This window comes from Sceloporus occidentalis, unplaced genomic scaffold (genome assembly GCF_023333645.1).
Source record: "Sceloporus occidentalis isolate IW3139 unplaced genomic scaffold, rSceOcc1.0.p SCAF_8, whole genome shotgun sequence".
In the NCBI taxonomy this organism is placed as follows: Eukaryota; Metazoa; Chordata; class Lepidosauria; order Squamata; family Phrynosomatidae; genus Sceloporus; species Sceloporus occidentalis.
In genome coordinates this window covers 8,253,861-8,270,516 of record NW_028316988.1, presented here as the reverse complement: position 1 = coordinate 8,270,516, position 16,656 = coordinate 8,253,861, and the positions used below count along the sequence as shown (strand labels likewise).

At 43.3% G+C, this 16,656-nt stretch overlaps 1 protein-coding gene across 4 annotated transcripts; it reads right to left on the bottom strand.

Annotated features, from left to right (window-relative positions):
• Window positions 1-1,360: 1,360 nt before the first annotated feature.
• On the bottom strand, window positions 1,361-16,593 carry CCDC27 (coiled-coil domain containing 27). Of its 4 annotated transcripts, none has more exons than XM_089534400.1 (13): window positions 16,481-16,593; window positions 14,426-14,580; window positions 12,984-13,113; window positions 11,875-12,009; window positions 8,656-8,798; window positions 7,466-7,645; window positions 6,319-6,552; window positions 4,985-5,192; window positions 4,594-4,724; window positions 3,653-3,730; window positions 3,176-3,388; window positions 1,704-1,808; window positions 1,361-1,593 (listed from the first exon to the last, which is right to left on the bottom strand). In XM_089534400.1, the coding sequence occupies exons 2-13, from the start codon at window positions 14,567-14,569 to the stop codon at window positions 1,468-1,470; spliced, it is 1,827 nt and encodes a 608-aa protein (XP_089390526.1). In that variant the 5' UTR covers window positions 14,570-14,580; window positions 16,481-16,593; the 3' UTR covers window positions 1,361-1,467. The 4 variants fall into 4 exon arrangements, with proteins under 4 accessions (XP_089390526.1, XP_089390528.1, XP_089390527.1 ...); XM_089534402.1 differs by having other exon boundaries at window positions 14,426-14,577; XM_089534401.1 differs by lacking the exon at window positions 16,481-16,593 and adding an exon at window positions 16,207-16,369.
• Window positions 16,594-16,656: the final 63 nt, after the last annotated feature.

Sequence of the window (16,656 nt, the reverse complement as noted above, 5' to 3'; positions counted from 1 at the left end):
GGAGACTATTTCAAAGCTTGAAAGAATGAATGAATGAATGAATGAATGAATGAATGAATGAATGAAGAGGGAAGGGAGGAAGGAAGGAAGGAAGGAAGGAAGGAAGGAAGGAAGGAATAAACTTTCATTGTACAAGATGTTCACCTCACCAGGGCACTTTGGTAACCATCCTTGGGAGAAGAAATTTCAATAGGAGACCTCAATATGGAGCTACAGTGGATTGATCAAGTTGTATTCCATTTGTTTGGGTCTAAACAAAGACTATGGTTTCCTGCCCCATGGCAAACACAACAACACAACATTGAAAGTTATGGGGTCACCATAAGCCAACAAGTGACTTGAAGGCACATACGCTCCGAAGTGCGCACCATGTCACACTGAAACACTGAGTCTATGCATCTTCATGCTCAAATACATAGGTATACACGGGTGATAAATGTATCTTTGTCATCCTCGCTCTTTCTGCTTAGATCCATATAATAAACGGGAATGCATTACCAGGACTAGAACAAAAGCCAATGGATTTAGATTATGGGGTTCTACCTGAACATTAGGAAGAATGCCTTTACTGTAAGAACATGAGGAACATCTTTGGAGGTCAAGCATAGTTGGATGGGCCTCTTCCAGGTCTATGACTGTACAATTTTAACAGTTCCCATACAAAACAAGTTTGGCCATTGAGATCCACTGCCAGAAATACATCTCTGATAGAAGGTTTGGGCCTCTTATTTATTTTATTATTGGGTCAGTTAGGTCCAATGGCTTTTCCAACACACAAAGAATAAAAGACCCAAAAGGTGGCTATTGTGGTTTGGTTTTGACCCAGCAAGGTTTCTTTTGATGTTCCTTATATTCGGCATGCATTATTGGCACTTTCAGAAGGGTCATCATTCTCATTTCTTCAAGATACATTGGGAGTATATGAGCTGGATTGCTTTGATGCCGTAAAGTACTATTAGACTTTTTGGAATGGATTTCCAAAGGAACAATGCAGATCAGGGAGAAAGCTACTGTATATACTCATGTATATGTCTAGAAATGTTGGTCCATAAATAGACTCTAAAAACATCCATGGGTCAATGTAAGTATACACTGAACCATCACAAAGCAAAGGTGCCGCTATCCCAGCAATTATGCCCGCCAGAATTTTGTAAGTCCTTTGACATCCTTTTCCTTTGCTTCATCCTTCAGATCCTTTGCTATATGCCCCTAAGTTTGACCCTCGACTTATCCAGGGGTCATAGCAAAACCCACAATTTTGGCCCCAAAACCTGCCCTCGACTTGTAGATGAGTATATATGCTCAGAATGAGTGTGATCACTGAACTGGCATCATGAATAAAAAACCAGATCCATCCAAGTGAGTTTGAAGACAAAAGACTTTTTTCATTCAGGCACTTTATCAGTGATACTCAAAGAAGAAAGAAAATAGAACGTTCCAGGCACACATTGACACACGTTTTGGCTTCTATCTGCTTGAGCTCTTCTTCTTATGAGTAGTCGGGGTGCTGGATTCGGCACTGATCAGCGATGGGACTTTCACGCCTTTCTGTTTCAACAGTTGATGGAAATCCAAACGGTCGGCTATTATTTTCTGGAAAACAGACCCATAGCAGGTTAGGAAAGGCACCGGTGATTCTATCGCTCATTGTCCTCCAGCTTTCCAATGGATCCCTCCCCACTTACACAATGGAGTAAATCTACCTGCAAAGCCTCTAAGACTTCGTCGTCTGTGATTTCTGCCTGGGGAGACTTGGTCCCTGGAGTGCTGTAGGTGGCCTGGATGATCTTGCTGCGAAATCGTTCGAACTTTGCATGTATTTTAACAAAAAGAGAAGCAGATAGAGCTTTCATTAAAAAAATTAGACTCAGAAAGGCTTGCAACTGAAGAGCTTTCCTGTTTCTGTTCCTGATTTAAGAGAGTGTTTTATGCCGTTTTGTTACGAACATGTGCACTATGTCCGTATTTGGCACCGCTCTGCATCTAAGAACTGTACTTTCACAAACCGCATGCAGAAGGCCACAGGTTCACTCTGCAACATCTCTAGTCTTTGTGAAGTCGGAGGCTTTCATGGCCAGCATCCATAGTTCTTTTGTGGGTTTTTGGGGCACTCTCTTCCATGCCAGCATTCTCTGAAGATGCCAGCCACAGATGCTGGCGAAACGTCAGGAATAAACTCTTCTAGAACATGGCCCCATAGCCCAAAAAACCCACAAAAACCATCTCTAGTCTTTCCTTAACACAGAGCTACTGCAGTCAGAAAACACAATGCTGGACTAGGTGGACTGATCGCCGAATAGTATAAGATCATATTACATGACACTAGTGGCTTCCGTGGCAGTTTGTGCAGGGCATCCATTTTAGGTTTAAGTCCAAACCTTTAAAAGACACTACCTAGGGTGCCAAAAACAATTTCATTCTCTGAAGCCACAGATGCTGGCGAAACGTCAGAAATAAACTTTTCTAGAACATGGTCACATTGCCCATAAAACCAATAAAAAACTATGGATGCTGGCCATGAAGGCCTTTGACTTCACAATTTCAGTTTTATAGGTCAGACTTAAACCTAAAGCGGGTTCACTGGCCAACAATATGAAAACCAGCACTGCCGCATGATAGGAAAGTCCCAGTTTCAAGCTCCAGCTTTTCTCAGTCTGTGAGCCCTAAAGAGATGCTCCCAGAGTATGCTCAAAAGAGACTGGCAATGCCTTATATCCCAGTCCCCTCATTTCTGATTCCCAGCAACCCTTTGGTTTATAGTTTTTTGTGGGTTTTTTGGGCTCTGTGGCCATGTTCTAGAGGGGTTTATTCCTGACATTTTGCCAGCATCTGTGGCTGGCATCTTCAGAGAATGCTGACCTAGAAGAGAGTGGGTATACATATATATACTGTATGACCCTGTGTAAGGAGGAGTAGTTCCCATTGGACCTGCCTCCTACATTTGGAGTCCCCTTTTATCGGAAATGGCTTCAGGTTGCCTCTTGCAAGCTGGATTAGATTGTGGCTTTAGCGCAGCTTCCGGTCTCTTAGGACACATGCATCATTTAAACAGCACACCTCCAAAGTGACCTGAAGCAGCCTGTATGGGGCCACAGTTTCTTATTTTGGGATTTCTCCCCTTGACACTATCAATGAGGGGATTGATCACAGGTGTTGTGTATGTGTGAAGAGCTACCCGTGCGCTGATGGCCTCCAGTGTGACTCTGGTTTGCTGTTCCACCCGCTGCAAGACCTCCAGTTGTTTCTGTAGCTCGCTCTGCTGGGTCAACTGGTTCCCAATATGGTGCTGGTTCACCACCAGCTCAGCCTGGAGCCGGTTGACATTGCTCTGCAAATTGTCAATCAGCTGGCTCTTGTCCTCTAGCTTGCATTCCAGGTCAGAAACGTTCTACATGGTAAACAAGAGGGAAGAAAGATTACATTTTATTATTGCCATATCCCATAATAAAGTCATGATCCTGCCTAACTTTCCCAGAAGACGTGCAAGCCATGCGTCCCCAGAAACACTGGTAGTTAGATCTCTACACATACACACTGGGTACTGCACCATAAAAAGGGGAATCAATTCCATTGGGCTGCTAATCGTAATGTACGATGTTAACCTCAGCTGACAATGCATGATATCAAGGAAAAACCTAAAGGACTAAGTCACCTGTCGAAGTTTATAATTTTCCCTCTCAATGGATCCCATCATTTCTTCGTGTTTCCTCTCTTCTCGTAGGTTGCAAAACTAAATGAAATATAGAAATTAGAAATTAATATGGCCAACATTCTGTGAAGGATATACAAAATGAAACATCGATTACAAAAGGCATGAAGGACCTTACATCTGTAGGAAAGCTAAGGCTGGTCAGCCAAATCTGAGATGCAGCGGCTTTCCCAGGACAACTGAATGCGTTTGTGGCAGAGCAGAAAACTCAACTGTGGGGGTTTGCCTCAGTTTTTACGCTGTCCTAACCCAGAGCCTTATTGAATGGCAAAAGAAAACTGAAATGGAGCAACAGAGAAGCATCTTTCTTCTTGCCTCTCCGCATGCTGTCCTTACCGTTTTCATTCTCCTTCCCAAGGGAGATGGCCATAAAAGAGTGCCTTTTGGAGCCCTGGTGGCGCAGTGGTTCAATGCCCATACTGCAGCCACTGACTCACAAATCATAAGGTTGTGAGTTCAATACCAGCAAAAGGGATCAAGCTTGACTCAGGCTTGCATCCTTCTGAAGAGGTCACTAAAATGAGTCCCCAGATTGTTGGGGGCAATTGGCTTACACTTTGTAAACCGCTTAGGGAAGTGCTTCAGTGCACTGATAAGCGGCATAGAAATGTACTTGCTATTGCTACTTGCTATTTTGCCAAATGGATTTTTCCAGTGTGTGACAAAATACATGCTTTGGCAACCACTTTTCTCAAGAAGAGAATGGAAGTGCTATGACAGCATGGGGAGAGGCCAGGCGAAAGTTGCTTCTCTGCTGTTCGGTCTCAGCTTTCATTTGTCAGTTGATAAGGCTCCTACGTTGGTGATCTCTGCCTCTTTCATTTTGCCGGAACTGCAGCCTGGGTTGTTCCATCCAAGGTACCTTATTGTTACCTTATTATTACCTTATTAGACATAGCTTCCAGCTGGTCTCCCCGCTCTCTTAGCTCCTTCTGCAACAGTTCCCTCTCTGCGTGAGCTCTCCGGAGCTGGGATCCCTCAAAAGACAGCTGTCTTTGCAAGGAAGATATGGCCCCTAAAAGAGTAAGGAGGCAAGTTGTTAATGGGACTAAGGCCATCCACTGGGTATCTCTAGACAGCATCTCTCTCTTTTTGTTTTCATCCCCAGCATTTTCTTCCTGAGCCTCCTTGCAAAAGTGCTGCTATATAGGAAGGATGCTGGCCAAACATGCCCTCTATCAGAGTTCTCTTTATTCTCATTTTCTTCTGGCCTCAGAAGGAACCTACGGCTTATGTGCAGTTTTCAGAGACCTATCCCAGCTTTTCCAGACATACCTGTGGCCATGTCATAATCATTTTTCACTTTCTCCAGTTCGTCATAAAGTTCGTTGTTCATCCTCTGGAATTCAAAAAGTTTGCGCACGATCAACTCTTCCTCCAGCTCCTCCATGGTTTCAAAGCCTTCTTTGGACTCTTTGGATTCGCTTTCGGGGAGTGTCTCTTCCCCATATTCCAGGGTCCCCTTCTGTTGTATTTCTGTGTACTGTGGGAAGAACATAGAAAGAAAAGATCTGTGATGGAGAATGTCTGGGGAAAGAGAGTGAGAGCTCCAAAATGAAAACAATAGATCGCAGAAGGAAAAGATTCTTGCAAGAAAGGAAAACCTGCGGAGCTTTTGTGGGCCTCGATAAAGGACACAATTACTTTCCATACCATGGAGGAGAATATTCAAGTATCTCCAAGTTTTCTTTACTACAGACAGCTCTTGTATCTTGTTCAATGAGTCTCTGCTTCTTAGTCAATATGCTTGGGGTGAGCAGAAGGTTAACCTGGATCTCCCAGTATCTTTCCAGCCCCCAGTTATGTGGTTGTCATTCACAATTTATGGTGAACCTAAGCCGAATCTATCGCAAGTCTTTCTTGGCAACATTTGTCCAGAGTGGAAGCCTTTGCCTTTGCTTTCCTCTGGGGCTGAGAGAATGTGATTTGCCCATGTTTCTCTGTTTTATCAATAGCAGTAACAAAATGGCTCATCCACACCAAATTGTCCTGGTGAGATGAAGAACGGTAGGGTTGGCCAGAAGTGAGTTTTTATATGTAAAGGACTGTGAGCCCCATTCAGTTCTAGCACTCAGAATCAATTCCTAGGGTTGAGAATTCTTCTGAAATGCATTTTGGCACAAGGCCTATAGATACTGGCCAGAAGCAAAGAGAATATGTTCGCTGTTGATATGCTGCAAGGGTGGGCATGCACCAGTGGTTCAGGGTCCATCTGTGGGATGTGTCACGGCTTTGCTAGAAAATCCAGCAAAGCTGAAGCTAAAATCCAGTTCTAGCTTTGCTAGAAAATCCAGCAAAACTGGGGGGTCACTTTATTATCTTTTAAGAGAATTGCCACTCCTAGAGAGCAATCCCTAAAAGTGGTACTTTTGTTTTTATTTTAGTCTGGCACAGGACTCACTGTGTGCAAGACTGAACAGAGACCCATATAGCAATGGTTCCCAAGCTTTGGCCCTCCTGACGTTTTGGACTTCAGCTCACACCATTCCTGACTGATGGCCACATTGACGGGGGCTTCTGGGATCCGGGGTCCACAACAAACGGAGGACCAAAGCTTCAGAACCACTGACCTATAGCGTATAGGACGCATCCCATCGGTCTTTGCTCACCTCCTTTTCTAACTGCTCCAATTCCTCCTGGTCCTTCTGCAGTGTTTCATTCAGTACCTCCATCTTGGAGTCCAGGATTTTATCCGAGTGGGCGAACTCTGATTTCAGACGCTCAACCTCTTGGCGGAAGTCTTCTGGGATGCTCTTCTGTTCGAATTGGCTTGGGAGAGAGAAGCCTCTTTTGCGGGCCCAGTCATTACTGGTTTCTGCCACTACGAACTCTCTTTGACTCCTCTAAAGAGAAGGATTCAGGGTCCAGGAATGAGATTGCGGGAATTGTAGTGCGACAAAATAACTTACAGATTACGCTTTAACCATCCAACGAAGTCATTAAAATCTAGAGCCTAGAATTACACAGCTTGAACCCTGGCCTAACTGTCCTTATACAGAAATATAAGTACCGTATATACTCAACTATAAGTCAAGGGCAGGTCTTGGGGGCCAAAATGATGGATTTTGATATGACCCATGGATAAGTCAAGGGTAAACCTGAAGGGCATGTAACAAAGGATGTAAAGGATGATGCAAAGGAAAATGATGCCAAAGAACATAGAAAATTCTGGCAGGCATAACTTTTTGTGCTCATCCTAAAGGCTAGATGGGTGAGGGACCAGAGAGAATCCATGCTTCTTTTTGGTGCTCTTAGGATGGACTAAGCTCTCCCCTTTTAGCACTCTATTCAGAGAAAGGGAATGGCTCCTTTTTAACATATATAAAAGTTAAAGTACAGTACTTACATTGACCCATGGATAAGTCGATCTAGGTTTTTTTAGTCAATGTTCTGACTAAAATGTCTACACTTATACATGAGTATATACAGTATACTGTGCCCAGTTCTCTCCCCCCCCCCCCCAAAGGACATATTCTATTCTCTATTCACAGACAGTGCTTGATCTTGTGGTTGGAAAAGCGTGGCAAATAACCACTGGTGCAAGGCTCACAATGAAGGTGGGACATATCTAGCAAGATGGTGCCATTACCAGTTGATAGACTGGTGGCTGAGAGTTCATTTGTAGAAGATGAGTGGGGGCTTGGCTCTTCCCTGTAACTCTCCTTGGGGATCTGTTGCCTATCAGAACCCCTTCCGCTTGGTTCAGATCCAAAGCTATCACCTCCAGGCCAGAGAAAGACACAGAACTTTACCAACCTTCCTGTCTTGAGACTCCTTGGAGATGTTGATACTCCCCCACTGGAGCTGGTCCAGCTGTTTCTGCATCGTCTCCACCTCTTCCCGCAGGATTGAGATCACATCGTCCTTGCGGGCACACTCCGCTTCGCAGCTGGCAAGGCGGGCAAGTTCTTCCGCCAGTTTCTGCAGAGACACATCCTGGAAGGAGAAGAAGGAGAGATTCTTAAGAGCACGTCCTCCTGTCGAACATCATGGATACCACAGGGCCTTGGGTTGCTTTGGCACTTTCCCAATGCTACGGAATTCGGGGATTTGTAGCTTTGCAAGATACTGTATATACTCATCTATAAGTCTAGAAATGTAGGTTGTAAAATTGACCCAAAAAATCTGAGTTGACTTATCCATGAATAAATGCACTACTGAACTTTAACTCTTGTTTTTAAAAAGGGAACCATCTCCTGGTAAAAGGCAAGAGTGTAATTTGTTCTAGAAGCACTGACTTCCCTCTACTCTCTCATCCATCCATCCTAAAGTGAGCACAAAGTTATGTCTGCAGGAATTTTGTAAGTTCTTTGGCACTGTTTTCATTTCCTTCGTCCTTTGCAATATGCCCCTAAGTTTTACCCTCGACTTATCCAAGGGTCATATCAAAATCCATAATTTTGGCCCCCAAACCTGTCCTCGACCCATATACGAGGTCAACTTATAGTCGAGTATATACAGTATTTCATTTTCTCTGTCAGAGAGCTCTGGTGCAACAACTAACTGCAAATCCAGTGTCAAACGGCATGATTTCTGCAGTGCAAATGCAGCCTTGTTAAACAGCCCAGTTGGCATGTACTACCTTGAAACTGTGTATGTTCCTTCCAGCATGAAGGCTTGCCACCACATAAAGGCAGATTATCCAAAAATTGAACAAAGGCAGCATGCTTCCAAAGCATTGTTTTCATCTATGATGCCGTCACTCAACTGACAGATTAATTGCCTGACGCTTGCAGGATTAAATAACATTTATTTAATTGGATTGGAAACTTACAAGTAAATCATGGCAGCCTGCCACCCACCCAGGTATACCAGAAAGTGTCCAGGAAGGGATTGGTCCGAAAGGAATTGCTGCTTTTCCCAGTTTGAAGCTAACTTTGGCATCGATCATTCCTATCCCTCTGTTCCCCTCCACTGCCCACGTCGAGCGGCATGCAAAGCCTTACCTTCTCACGAAGCACAGCAACATACCAGGGGGCTTTGTCTCCTGTGTGGCTTTTCATTTGGACCGGAGGAGCGCAGCCTTCGGTATAACTCCTCCACTTGGATAAGCCAGAGGCATTTGTTGGTGTGCCTTCACTTGGAGAAACTGCACATGGGGAGTGGAGGGAGGACAAGAAAAACAGCATCAAGTGACCATCTTAGGGTGGTCATAGGCAAAAGAGGACAAGACAAAGGCATTGAGTTGGTTGGTACCCATTATGACAAAGGCTTCAGCAATAGACCTAGATCAAAAGGGGGCATTCTTTCCGCAACTCACAAGCACACTCAAACACATACAGGGATGCGCAGGAGGCTAGAGTGGATAATCTGTATGAATAAAAATGTAAATGTGCATTCGTTCATACTCTTAAATCTTCGAAAGTTCGTCACCGATTGCTTTGAAATTTTGACACCATGTTCCACTCGAATACACACATTTTTATATACATATACCTTTTATATACATATTATATAGATGTCACACGCCTGGATGTAACAGCAACACACACTATACCAAATATTCACTTGGCGTTTGCAATCGCCATCAACAAAGCTCAGGGCCAGTCTTTGGCGTTGTGCGGTTTAGATCTAGACATGGATTGTTTCTTACACTGACAATTATATGTTGCGTGTTCTAGAGTCAGCAAACCAGACAATCTCTATATCTACAAAGACCATGGAATAACAAACAATATTGTAGACCCACAAGCATTGTGACATTAAATATTTCAGAAACGTGCGCTTTCTCTTTTCTTTCTTTTCCATTTAACCAGACTGAGCCACAGCAACACATGGCCGGGGACAGCTAGTTCCCAAATAAAATGCTATGTGCATTCTCCCTTGACATGCACAAACGCATGCTCCTGAAATCCCCGCGTTTCAATCTTGCATGAGCCATTGCCGTCTCAGAAAGTATGAACCAGACAAGTAGACTTCAAAGGTTCAGATGCCAAGTAGAGAATACAAAACCATGCTTTCTCTCTCAGCTTAGCGAACAAGAGGCCTGCAAAATATATATATATATATATATATATATATATATATATATATTTCCAGAGAGAGTGGGCCTCCACAATGACCTCTCTGAAAGCTTAACGCATCTTCTTTCCCAGCAGGTTCACACATATTGAGTTGGCTCAGCCAACCTGCTGGGATTAAAGAGGAGGGCTGTAGCACCACGCATGTTGCAACAGGAACCGAATTCATAGTTGGTTCTCTTCTACAAAATAATTGGGCAATATGGTGGGGAGGATACAAAGTACAGGGAGGCCGCACCCTTCTCCCCCCATATTAAATTGGTTTCTGCACTAGTACCTTTGCTAATAATGTGGAAGAGAAAGTCTACACGTTGTGTAGAAAGAACATATATGCTGAAGTTTCTTTTTCTGCACAACTATGAAGACACAGGATTTCAAAGCACAGCCAGCCCTTCTTATACACGAATTTTTTTATACATGGATGCAAGCATCCACGGTTTGAAAACATTAAAAAAGTATACATTTCAAATACCAAACCTTGATTTTCCATTTTTTATAAGAGACACCATTTTGACATGTCATTATATTTAATGGGACTTGAGCATCAACGGATTTTGTGATCCGCAGGGGATCTTGGAAACAAACCCCAGCGTATAACAAGGGTCCACTGTATACACCAAATGCATGTGTGTGTGTTTTTGCACCTTAGCTGTTATTGATCATTTACTAAACATGAGCCTTAACTCAATAGTGATAGCATATGTTTTGAATTCAAAGATATAGCCATGTTAGTCTGTAGAATCAGTATCTAGAGAGATCTTGTAGCACCTTTGAGACGCATTGAAAAAAAGAGGTTGGCAGTATGAGCTTTCGTAGCCTTCAGTCTACTTCCTCAGATGCATTTGCTTACTATTATTATTATTACTATTATTTCAAAGATATAGCCATGTTAGTCTGTAGAATCAATACATAGAGAGATCTCATCACGCCTTTGAGACTCACTGAAAGAAAGAAGTTGGCAGCAGGAGCTTTTATAGACTTCAGTCAACTCCCTCAGATGCATTACGTTATGTTTCTCGTGTGTTTTGAACGCAAGTTCAGTTTGCAGCCTCTTCAACAAAAGGGCAGGAGGTAGGATATGATGATGGAAAAGTCTTCGACTCAAGACTAGACTCTTCTCCAACCTGCTGTCTTCCCAGACATATTTATATATTTACAGCCTGCCTTTCTGCTGGGACTAGGAGGCTATAGCTCCCATTGCCATGCATTGTTCCCAGGATCCAAGTTCAGATTCTGCCACAGAAAGTGAAGCAGAGGGACAGGACATCATGCTTAGTTCCTGGGATGCATGTTTAGACTCTGTTGCCCTTCAGAAGGGAAACAGAAGGGCAGAGTGTCATGTCTTTGAGTCAGACAGTGACACTCCCCAGCAGCCACGGCACATAGACATGGACTCAGCACTACCCACCGCAACTGAACGTAGATGAGAATGGAGGTTTCACAATGCACAAAGTATTTATGTAGGAAATGGTACATCAGCTACAAGAGGCTGCCTTTAAGCAGAGGCTGGATGGCCATTTGTTGGGGATGCTTTGACTGAGAGTTCTTGCATGGCAGAAGGGGGTTGGACCGGATGGCCCTTGGGGTCTCTTCCAACTCTATGATTCTATGATAAATAATCCATCAACTCCTTTAGGAGATGGTTGCTGACCACCGACCATTCTGGAAAGCAACACTTTCACCTCTTGATTCTTTGGCTTGTGTTTCTGAATAACCTTTGCCCCTGCATCGTAAGTTGACCATGCTACCGGATACTCCCTTGGATTGACACCTTGGATTTATTGCTATACTCTACCAACCTGGATTGCCTGGACCCTGAGAATAGTAACTAACTGGTAAACTCCTGTCCATGACTGGGACTGCTTTTGTCTGTAACAGACTTTGCTTGATATTTTGCCCTGGCTGGCCTTCAAGAGAAGACACACATTGCCCTCAACCAAATATGAGTTATATTGAGTTATGGCCCTTCCTTAAGAAGCAAAGGAGAGCTACACCAACTTAACCCAAACAGATAGGTTTTTTAAAGAGCAAAATAAGGGAAAGAGCCAACCAGTTGCCATTTCTGATGGCAATCCTGTGGCACAAACATCAGTGGAACAGAAAGTGTATGGGTGAAAACCAGCTGGTAGGACAAAAAATACTTACATTTGACATAACTCTTTGATTCTAAAAGGTCTGGATTCTGAAAGACGGAGGCCCAGTCATCCAAAGATAGTTGGGAGGACAGGCTTACGGTGCTGATGTTGCTGGGCAGCTCAGCAGGTTTGGGGAAGTTGGTTTCTGTTGGCACAAAAAGCAGAAATCAGGGCACTGTAAGACGGGTTCTCAGTCTAGCCTGTGCAAAGAGCAAGCTCAGTACTGAGATCTAGGAGATGTGGGATTGTTAGGCGTTGGGGCTTAAAGGGTTTCATCCATTTCTTTGACTCTAAAGGTCTGCAAGGAATAAGGTCCTCAGCCTCTCTAACTTAAGAGCCCCTCTAGCTCCAAGGAGAGCCATGAACCCCATTTTGGATACAGATCTGTCAAACAGCTGGAGGTAAGTCATACTAATACAGCATTTCATCTGCATTAGAAAAGCAACCCAAAATGGAGCAAGAGAATAACTGCTTTCTCCATGCCGTCATAGTATTTCAGTTCTCTTTCTGAAGGAGATGGTCATAAAAGTGCATCTTTTGTCACACTGTAAAAATCCATTGGACAAAAGGCATGCTTTTATGACTATCTCCCTAAGTGGAAGAAGTGCTATGACAGCAGGCAGAGAGGCATGGAGAAAGACTCTACTCTCCTGCGCTGTTTCGGCTTCCTTTTCTCATGCGATAAGGCAGTAAATGACCCAGAGAAGAGCTGCTGAACTGGAGACGTATCACTTGCCCTTCATGTTTTATACTCAAAACAGCCATTTGAGAAATGCAACCTTGATCAGTGTTTTGTGTGGTTTTTTGGGCGGTGTGGCCATGTTCTGGAAGAGTTTGTTCCTGACATTTTGCCAGCATCTGTGGCTGGCATCTTCTGAAGGTCTGCAAAGATGCCAACCGCAGATGCTGGCAAAACATTAGGAATAAACTCTTCCAGAACATGGGCACATAGCTCGAAAACCCCACTCAAAACACTATGGATGCCGGCCGTGAAAGCCTTCAACTTCACAATGGTCAGCGTGCTTCAAGGATACACAATGTTTTGAATGCACATCTCCTGTATCCCTGTATTATAACGCATTGGCTACCATCGGATCGCCTCTCCTGGGAAAGCCTTACCAATGTGGGATGTCGAAGTTGCTCTGTGGCTGTAGCTTGGGCATCCGGGTCGCATGCAGAAAGTTTTCTGTAATTCATCCAACTGAGGGGTGTAGTCTGACGCAAAGGGATCTGCCATTCGATGCTCAGCCTGGATAAGAGGAAGCATTTTGAGAAAGCAACATGAAGAGCCAAGGCGGTCCTTCACTTGCGTGGGCAAACAAAAAATGATTCTTCTCATCAACATAGGAAGTTGCTTGTGGGTTTTTCGGCCATGTTTTGGAAGAGTTTATTCCTGACGTTTCGCCAGCATCTGTGGCTGGCATCTTCAGAGAATGCTTCAGCATTATGTATACCCCACTCTCTTCCATGCCAGCATTCTCCAGAGATGCCAGGCACAGATGCTGGCGAAACATCAGGAATAAACTCTTTTAGAACATGGCCACAGAGCCCAAAAAATCCACAAAAAGCTATGGATGCCAGCCATGAAAGCCTTCGACTTCACATGGGAAGTTGCCTTTATATCAAGTGTCCCCTGCTATGGATATGAAAGGTAGTTATTTGTGGTTATAGAAGTGGGGATTGCAGATCCCATACTGTTATGGTTTGTGCCAGGAGCCATGGAAATATAACTGGGAGTATATGGAATGTATGCATTGAAAAGGGATTGTTGTTGGGACAAGAGGTTATGTCTTTTATTGATGCTCACATGCTAAACCATGGTTATACTTGTTATGGTTTACCTGCTATGATGATATTTATCCATTTAGATGCCTAGTGTCTACTCCAGTTGTTATATACAGTAGTATGACAATTCGCCAGCATCAGTGGCTGGCATCTTCAGAGAATGCTATTTTTAAAGATGTTATTTGTTCTGGAGGATTACTATAGCCAAGGCTAGATGGTTTTAATGCTGTTTGGTGTGTGTGTGTGTTAAGACCATTCATGCATCCAGCTCAGTACTGTCTGCTCCACTGAGTAGCAATACTAAAGTCCAGATGAAAATCTTTCTCAGTTTATGAGATTCTGTACACAAATGTGATCTGCTCTAGAATATTTCCTGGTATTGATGTCCGACTAACTGGATGATAATTGTTGGGACCCTCTTTTTGTCCCCCTTTTTGAAGATGGGGAGAAAGTTTGCCCTCCTCCAGTCTGCTGGGACCTCTCCTGTTCTCCAGGAGTTCCCAAAGATTATTGCCAATGGCTCCGATATTACATTTGCCAGTTCTTTTAATACTCTTGGATGCAGTTCATCTGGTCCTGGAGACTTAAATTCATTCAGATTAACCAGGTGGTTCCACTGTACTTGTTTACTTATTCGGCCTTTAATGCAACAATGCAAACCATGATCTTGCAGTGACCTAAGTGAAAGAAAGGAGTTGGTTGCATGAACAGGTTGTTGCAAGAAAGGCGAACTCCATGTAAATCTAAACTAACAAAGCAACCCAGAGCCTGCGTACCTTCTTCGCGTAGAAATCCCTGATGGCTTTGGATGCTTTGCTGGGGTTGGTTTTGTCGCTTTTTGATGGGTTTCGCATCGGATTCTGTTGCAGCTCGTTGAAGCCCTTCTTCATCAAGGTGATGGGTTTCTCCATGTTTGTCATCCGCTCATCTGCTGCAAGGAAATTAGAAGAACCATACACAAGTTTTACAATTCTGTAAGGACAAAGATGGTTTGAGTGTTGGATTAAGACACTGGGAGACCAGGGTTCAAATCCTGGGTCAGCTATGGAAACCGGCTGTATATATCTATATATGCATACATATTCATATGTATGCATACAAACATATATGCATGTACATATACAGGTATGTATGTATATATAGATATGTATACTTACATACACAGACATATATATGTGCATATATACAGTATATATACACCTATATACATTTATGTATTTATATATACATATAGATGTGTGTATACAGACATATATATTTACATATATGACCATGCATACACACACACACACACACATATACATATATATGTATAAACATACACACTCTCTCAGCCTCAGAGGAAAGCAATGGCAAACCTCATCAAGAAAAGCACCCCCACGAAGCCACGAAGTGCATCCACAATGCAGAAATAATCCAGTATGAGGCCACTTTAATTGCCCTGGCTCTGGAATTCTGGGAATGGTAGTTTGGGAGACATTTGGCCTTCTCTGTGAGAGAACTCTGGTGCCACAATAAATTACAATTCTCAAGATTTATATTGCATTGAGCCAAGACCATTAAAGCAATCTCAAAATGGATTTTTTATGCTTTGTGTTTTGGACCTAAAACAACAGAGTTTGAGCTTAATCATAGAACGGAGCCAGGGCCGTTTAAAGTGGTGTCAAACCGGATTAAAGCCCAAACTATGTATTTTGAGGAGTACAGTATTTATTAACTATTAACACAGTAACTATTGCAATCAACAATTGTGGCGGTAATCCTATATGCCCTTAAACCCCATTGATATTTGACCATCATTTTGATCACTGGTTATCCAACGACTTCTTCCCGTCTCAGTTGTTTCAACTAATGTTTTTAATGATTTATTTGATATTTTATCATTGTTATATTTAGATATTTAGATCTATGTAATATATGTTGTGATATTTAGATATATGTAAGGAAGGGGGTGGAGGGGGGAATGATTTATATTGTATTGTATTGTATTGGAGTTGCATTGTACCTTATGTGTGTATCGGTTATATATACATATATATATATATATATTTTACGGGTATCGGTTTTTATTATTGTATTACTGTATTGTGTTTTATTGTGTTTGTAAGCCGCCTCAGAGGAGGGATATAAATGAAATCTATTATTAATTCTGCAGCCAGAGAGGAGGAGAGAGGTCTCATAAAATCACAAATTCCAGGATTTAAGTGGTGTCAAACCGGATTAACTCTGCAGTGCAGATGCAGCCAGAGAGGAGGAGAAAGAAAGGTCTCATAAAACTACAAATCCCAGGATTCCCTAGCATTGAGCCAGGGCAGTTAAAGCAGTCTCAAACTGGAATAACTCTGCCATGTGGATGCAGCATAACTAGGGTATCATTAACTGCCCTGCCTCACTGCTATGGCATTCTGGGAACTGTAGTTTGGCTCTGGAGCCACATCAACTACAAATCCCAGGATTCCCTAGCATTGAGCCAGGGCAGGATTTAAGTGGTGTCAAACTGCATTAACTCTGCAGTGTGGATGCAGCCAGAGAGGAGGAGAAAGGTCTCTTTAACTACCTTGCCTCACTGCTATGGAATTCTGGGAACTGTAGTTTGCCTTTGAGGCCACCACAAGCTAGAAATCCCAATTGCATTGATCCAGGGCACTTAAAGCGGGGTCAAACTGGATTAACTTCGCAGTGTGGATGCAGCCTGAGGTAAGAATGACAAAAATGGAGAGGAAATTGTTAATGGGGCGGAGCCTATTTTCCTGGGCGTGGTCAAGGGGCGAGGCTAAAGAAAAAAAAGGTGGCCTCTGAAAAAGAAATAAATATGGATGCTTCTTCCTCACTCTTTCTATTTCTTCAGGTTCCTCGCCCAGCCAGGGGGCTACCAACGCGGGGGCCGCGACTACTCGAGTCAGGCTCTTTAGATTGCTAGGCCCGACACGGTTGCTTAGCAACGAGTGTGTTAAAAACAGAGGAGGGGACTACAATTCCCGGCGCGCTTTGCGCAAGGGGAGGACGG

What these genes read in the sequence shown, in the direction of transcription:
- CCDC27 (XM_089534400.1), bottom strand. Translation starts at nt 14,569, where the DNA reads ATGACAAACATGGAGAAACCCATCACCTTGATGAAGAAGGGCTTCAAC. An exon ending in TGGAAGCTATGTCTAATAAG is followed by an intron (nt 3,731 to 4,593) that starts GTAATAATAAGG and finishes TATTTCATTTAG; the next exon opens with TTTTGCAACCTACGAGAAGA. An exon ending in AAAATTATAAACTTCGACAG is followed by an intron (nt 3,389 to 3,652) that starts GTGACTTAGTCC and finishes TTTACCATGTAG; the next exon opens with AACGTTTCTGACCTGGAATG.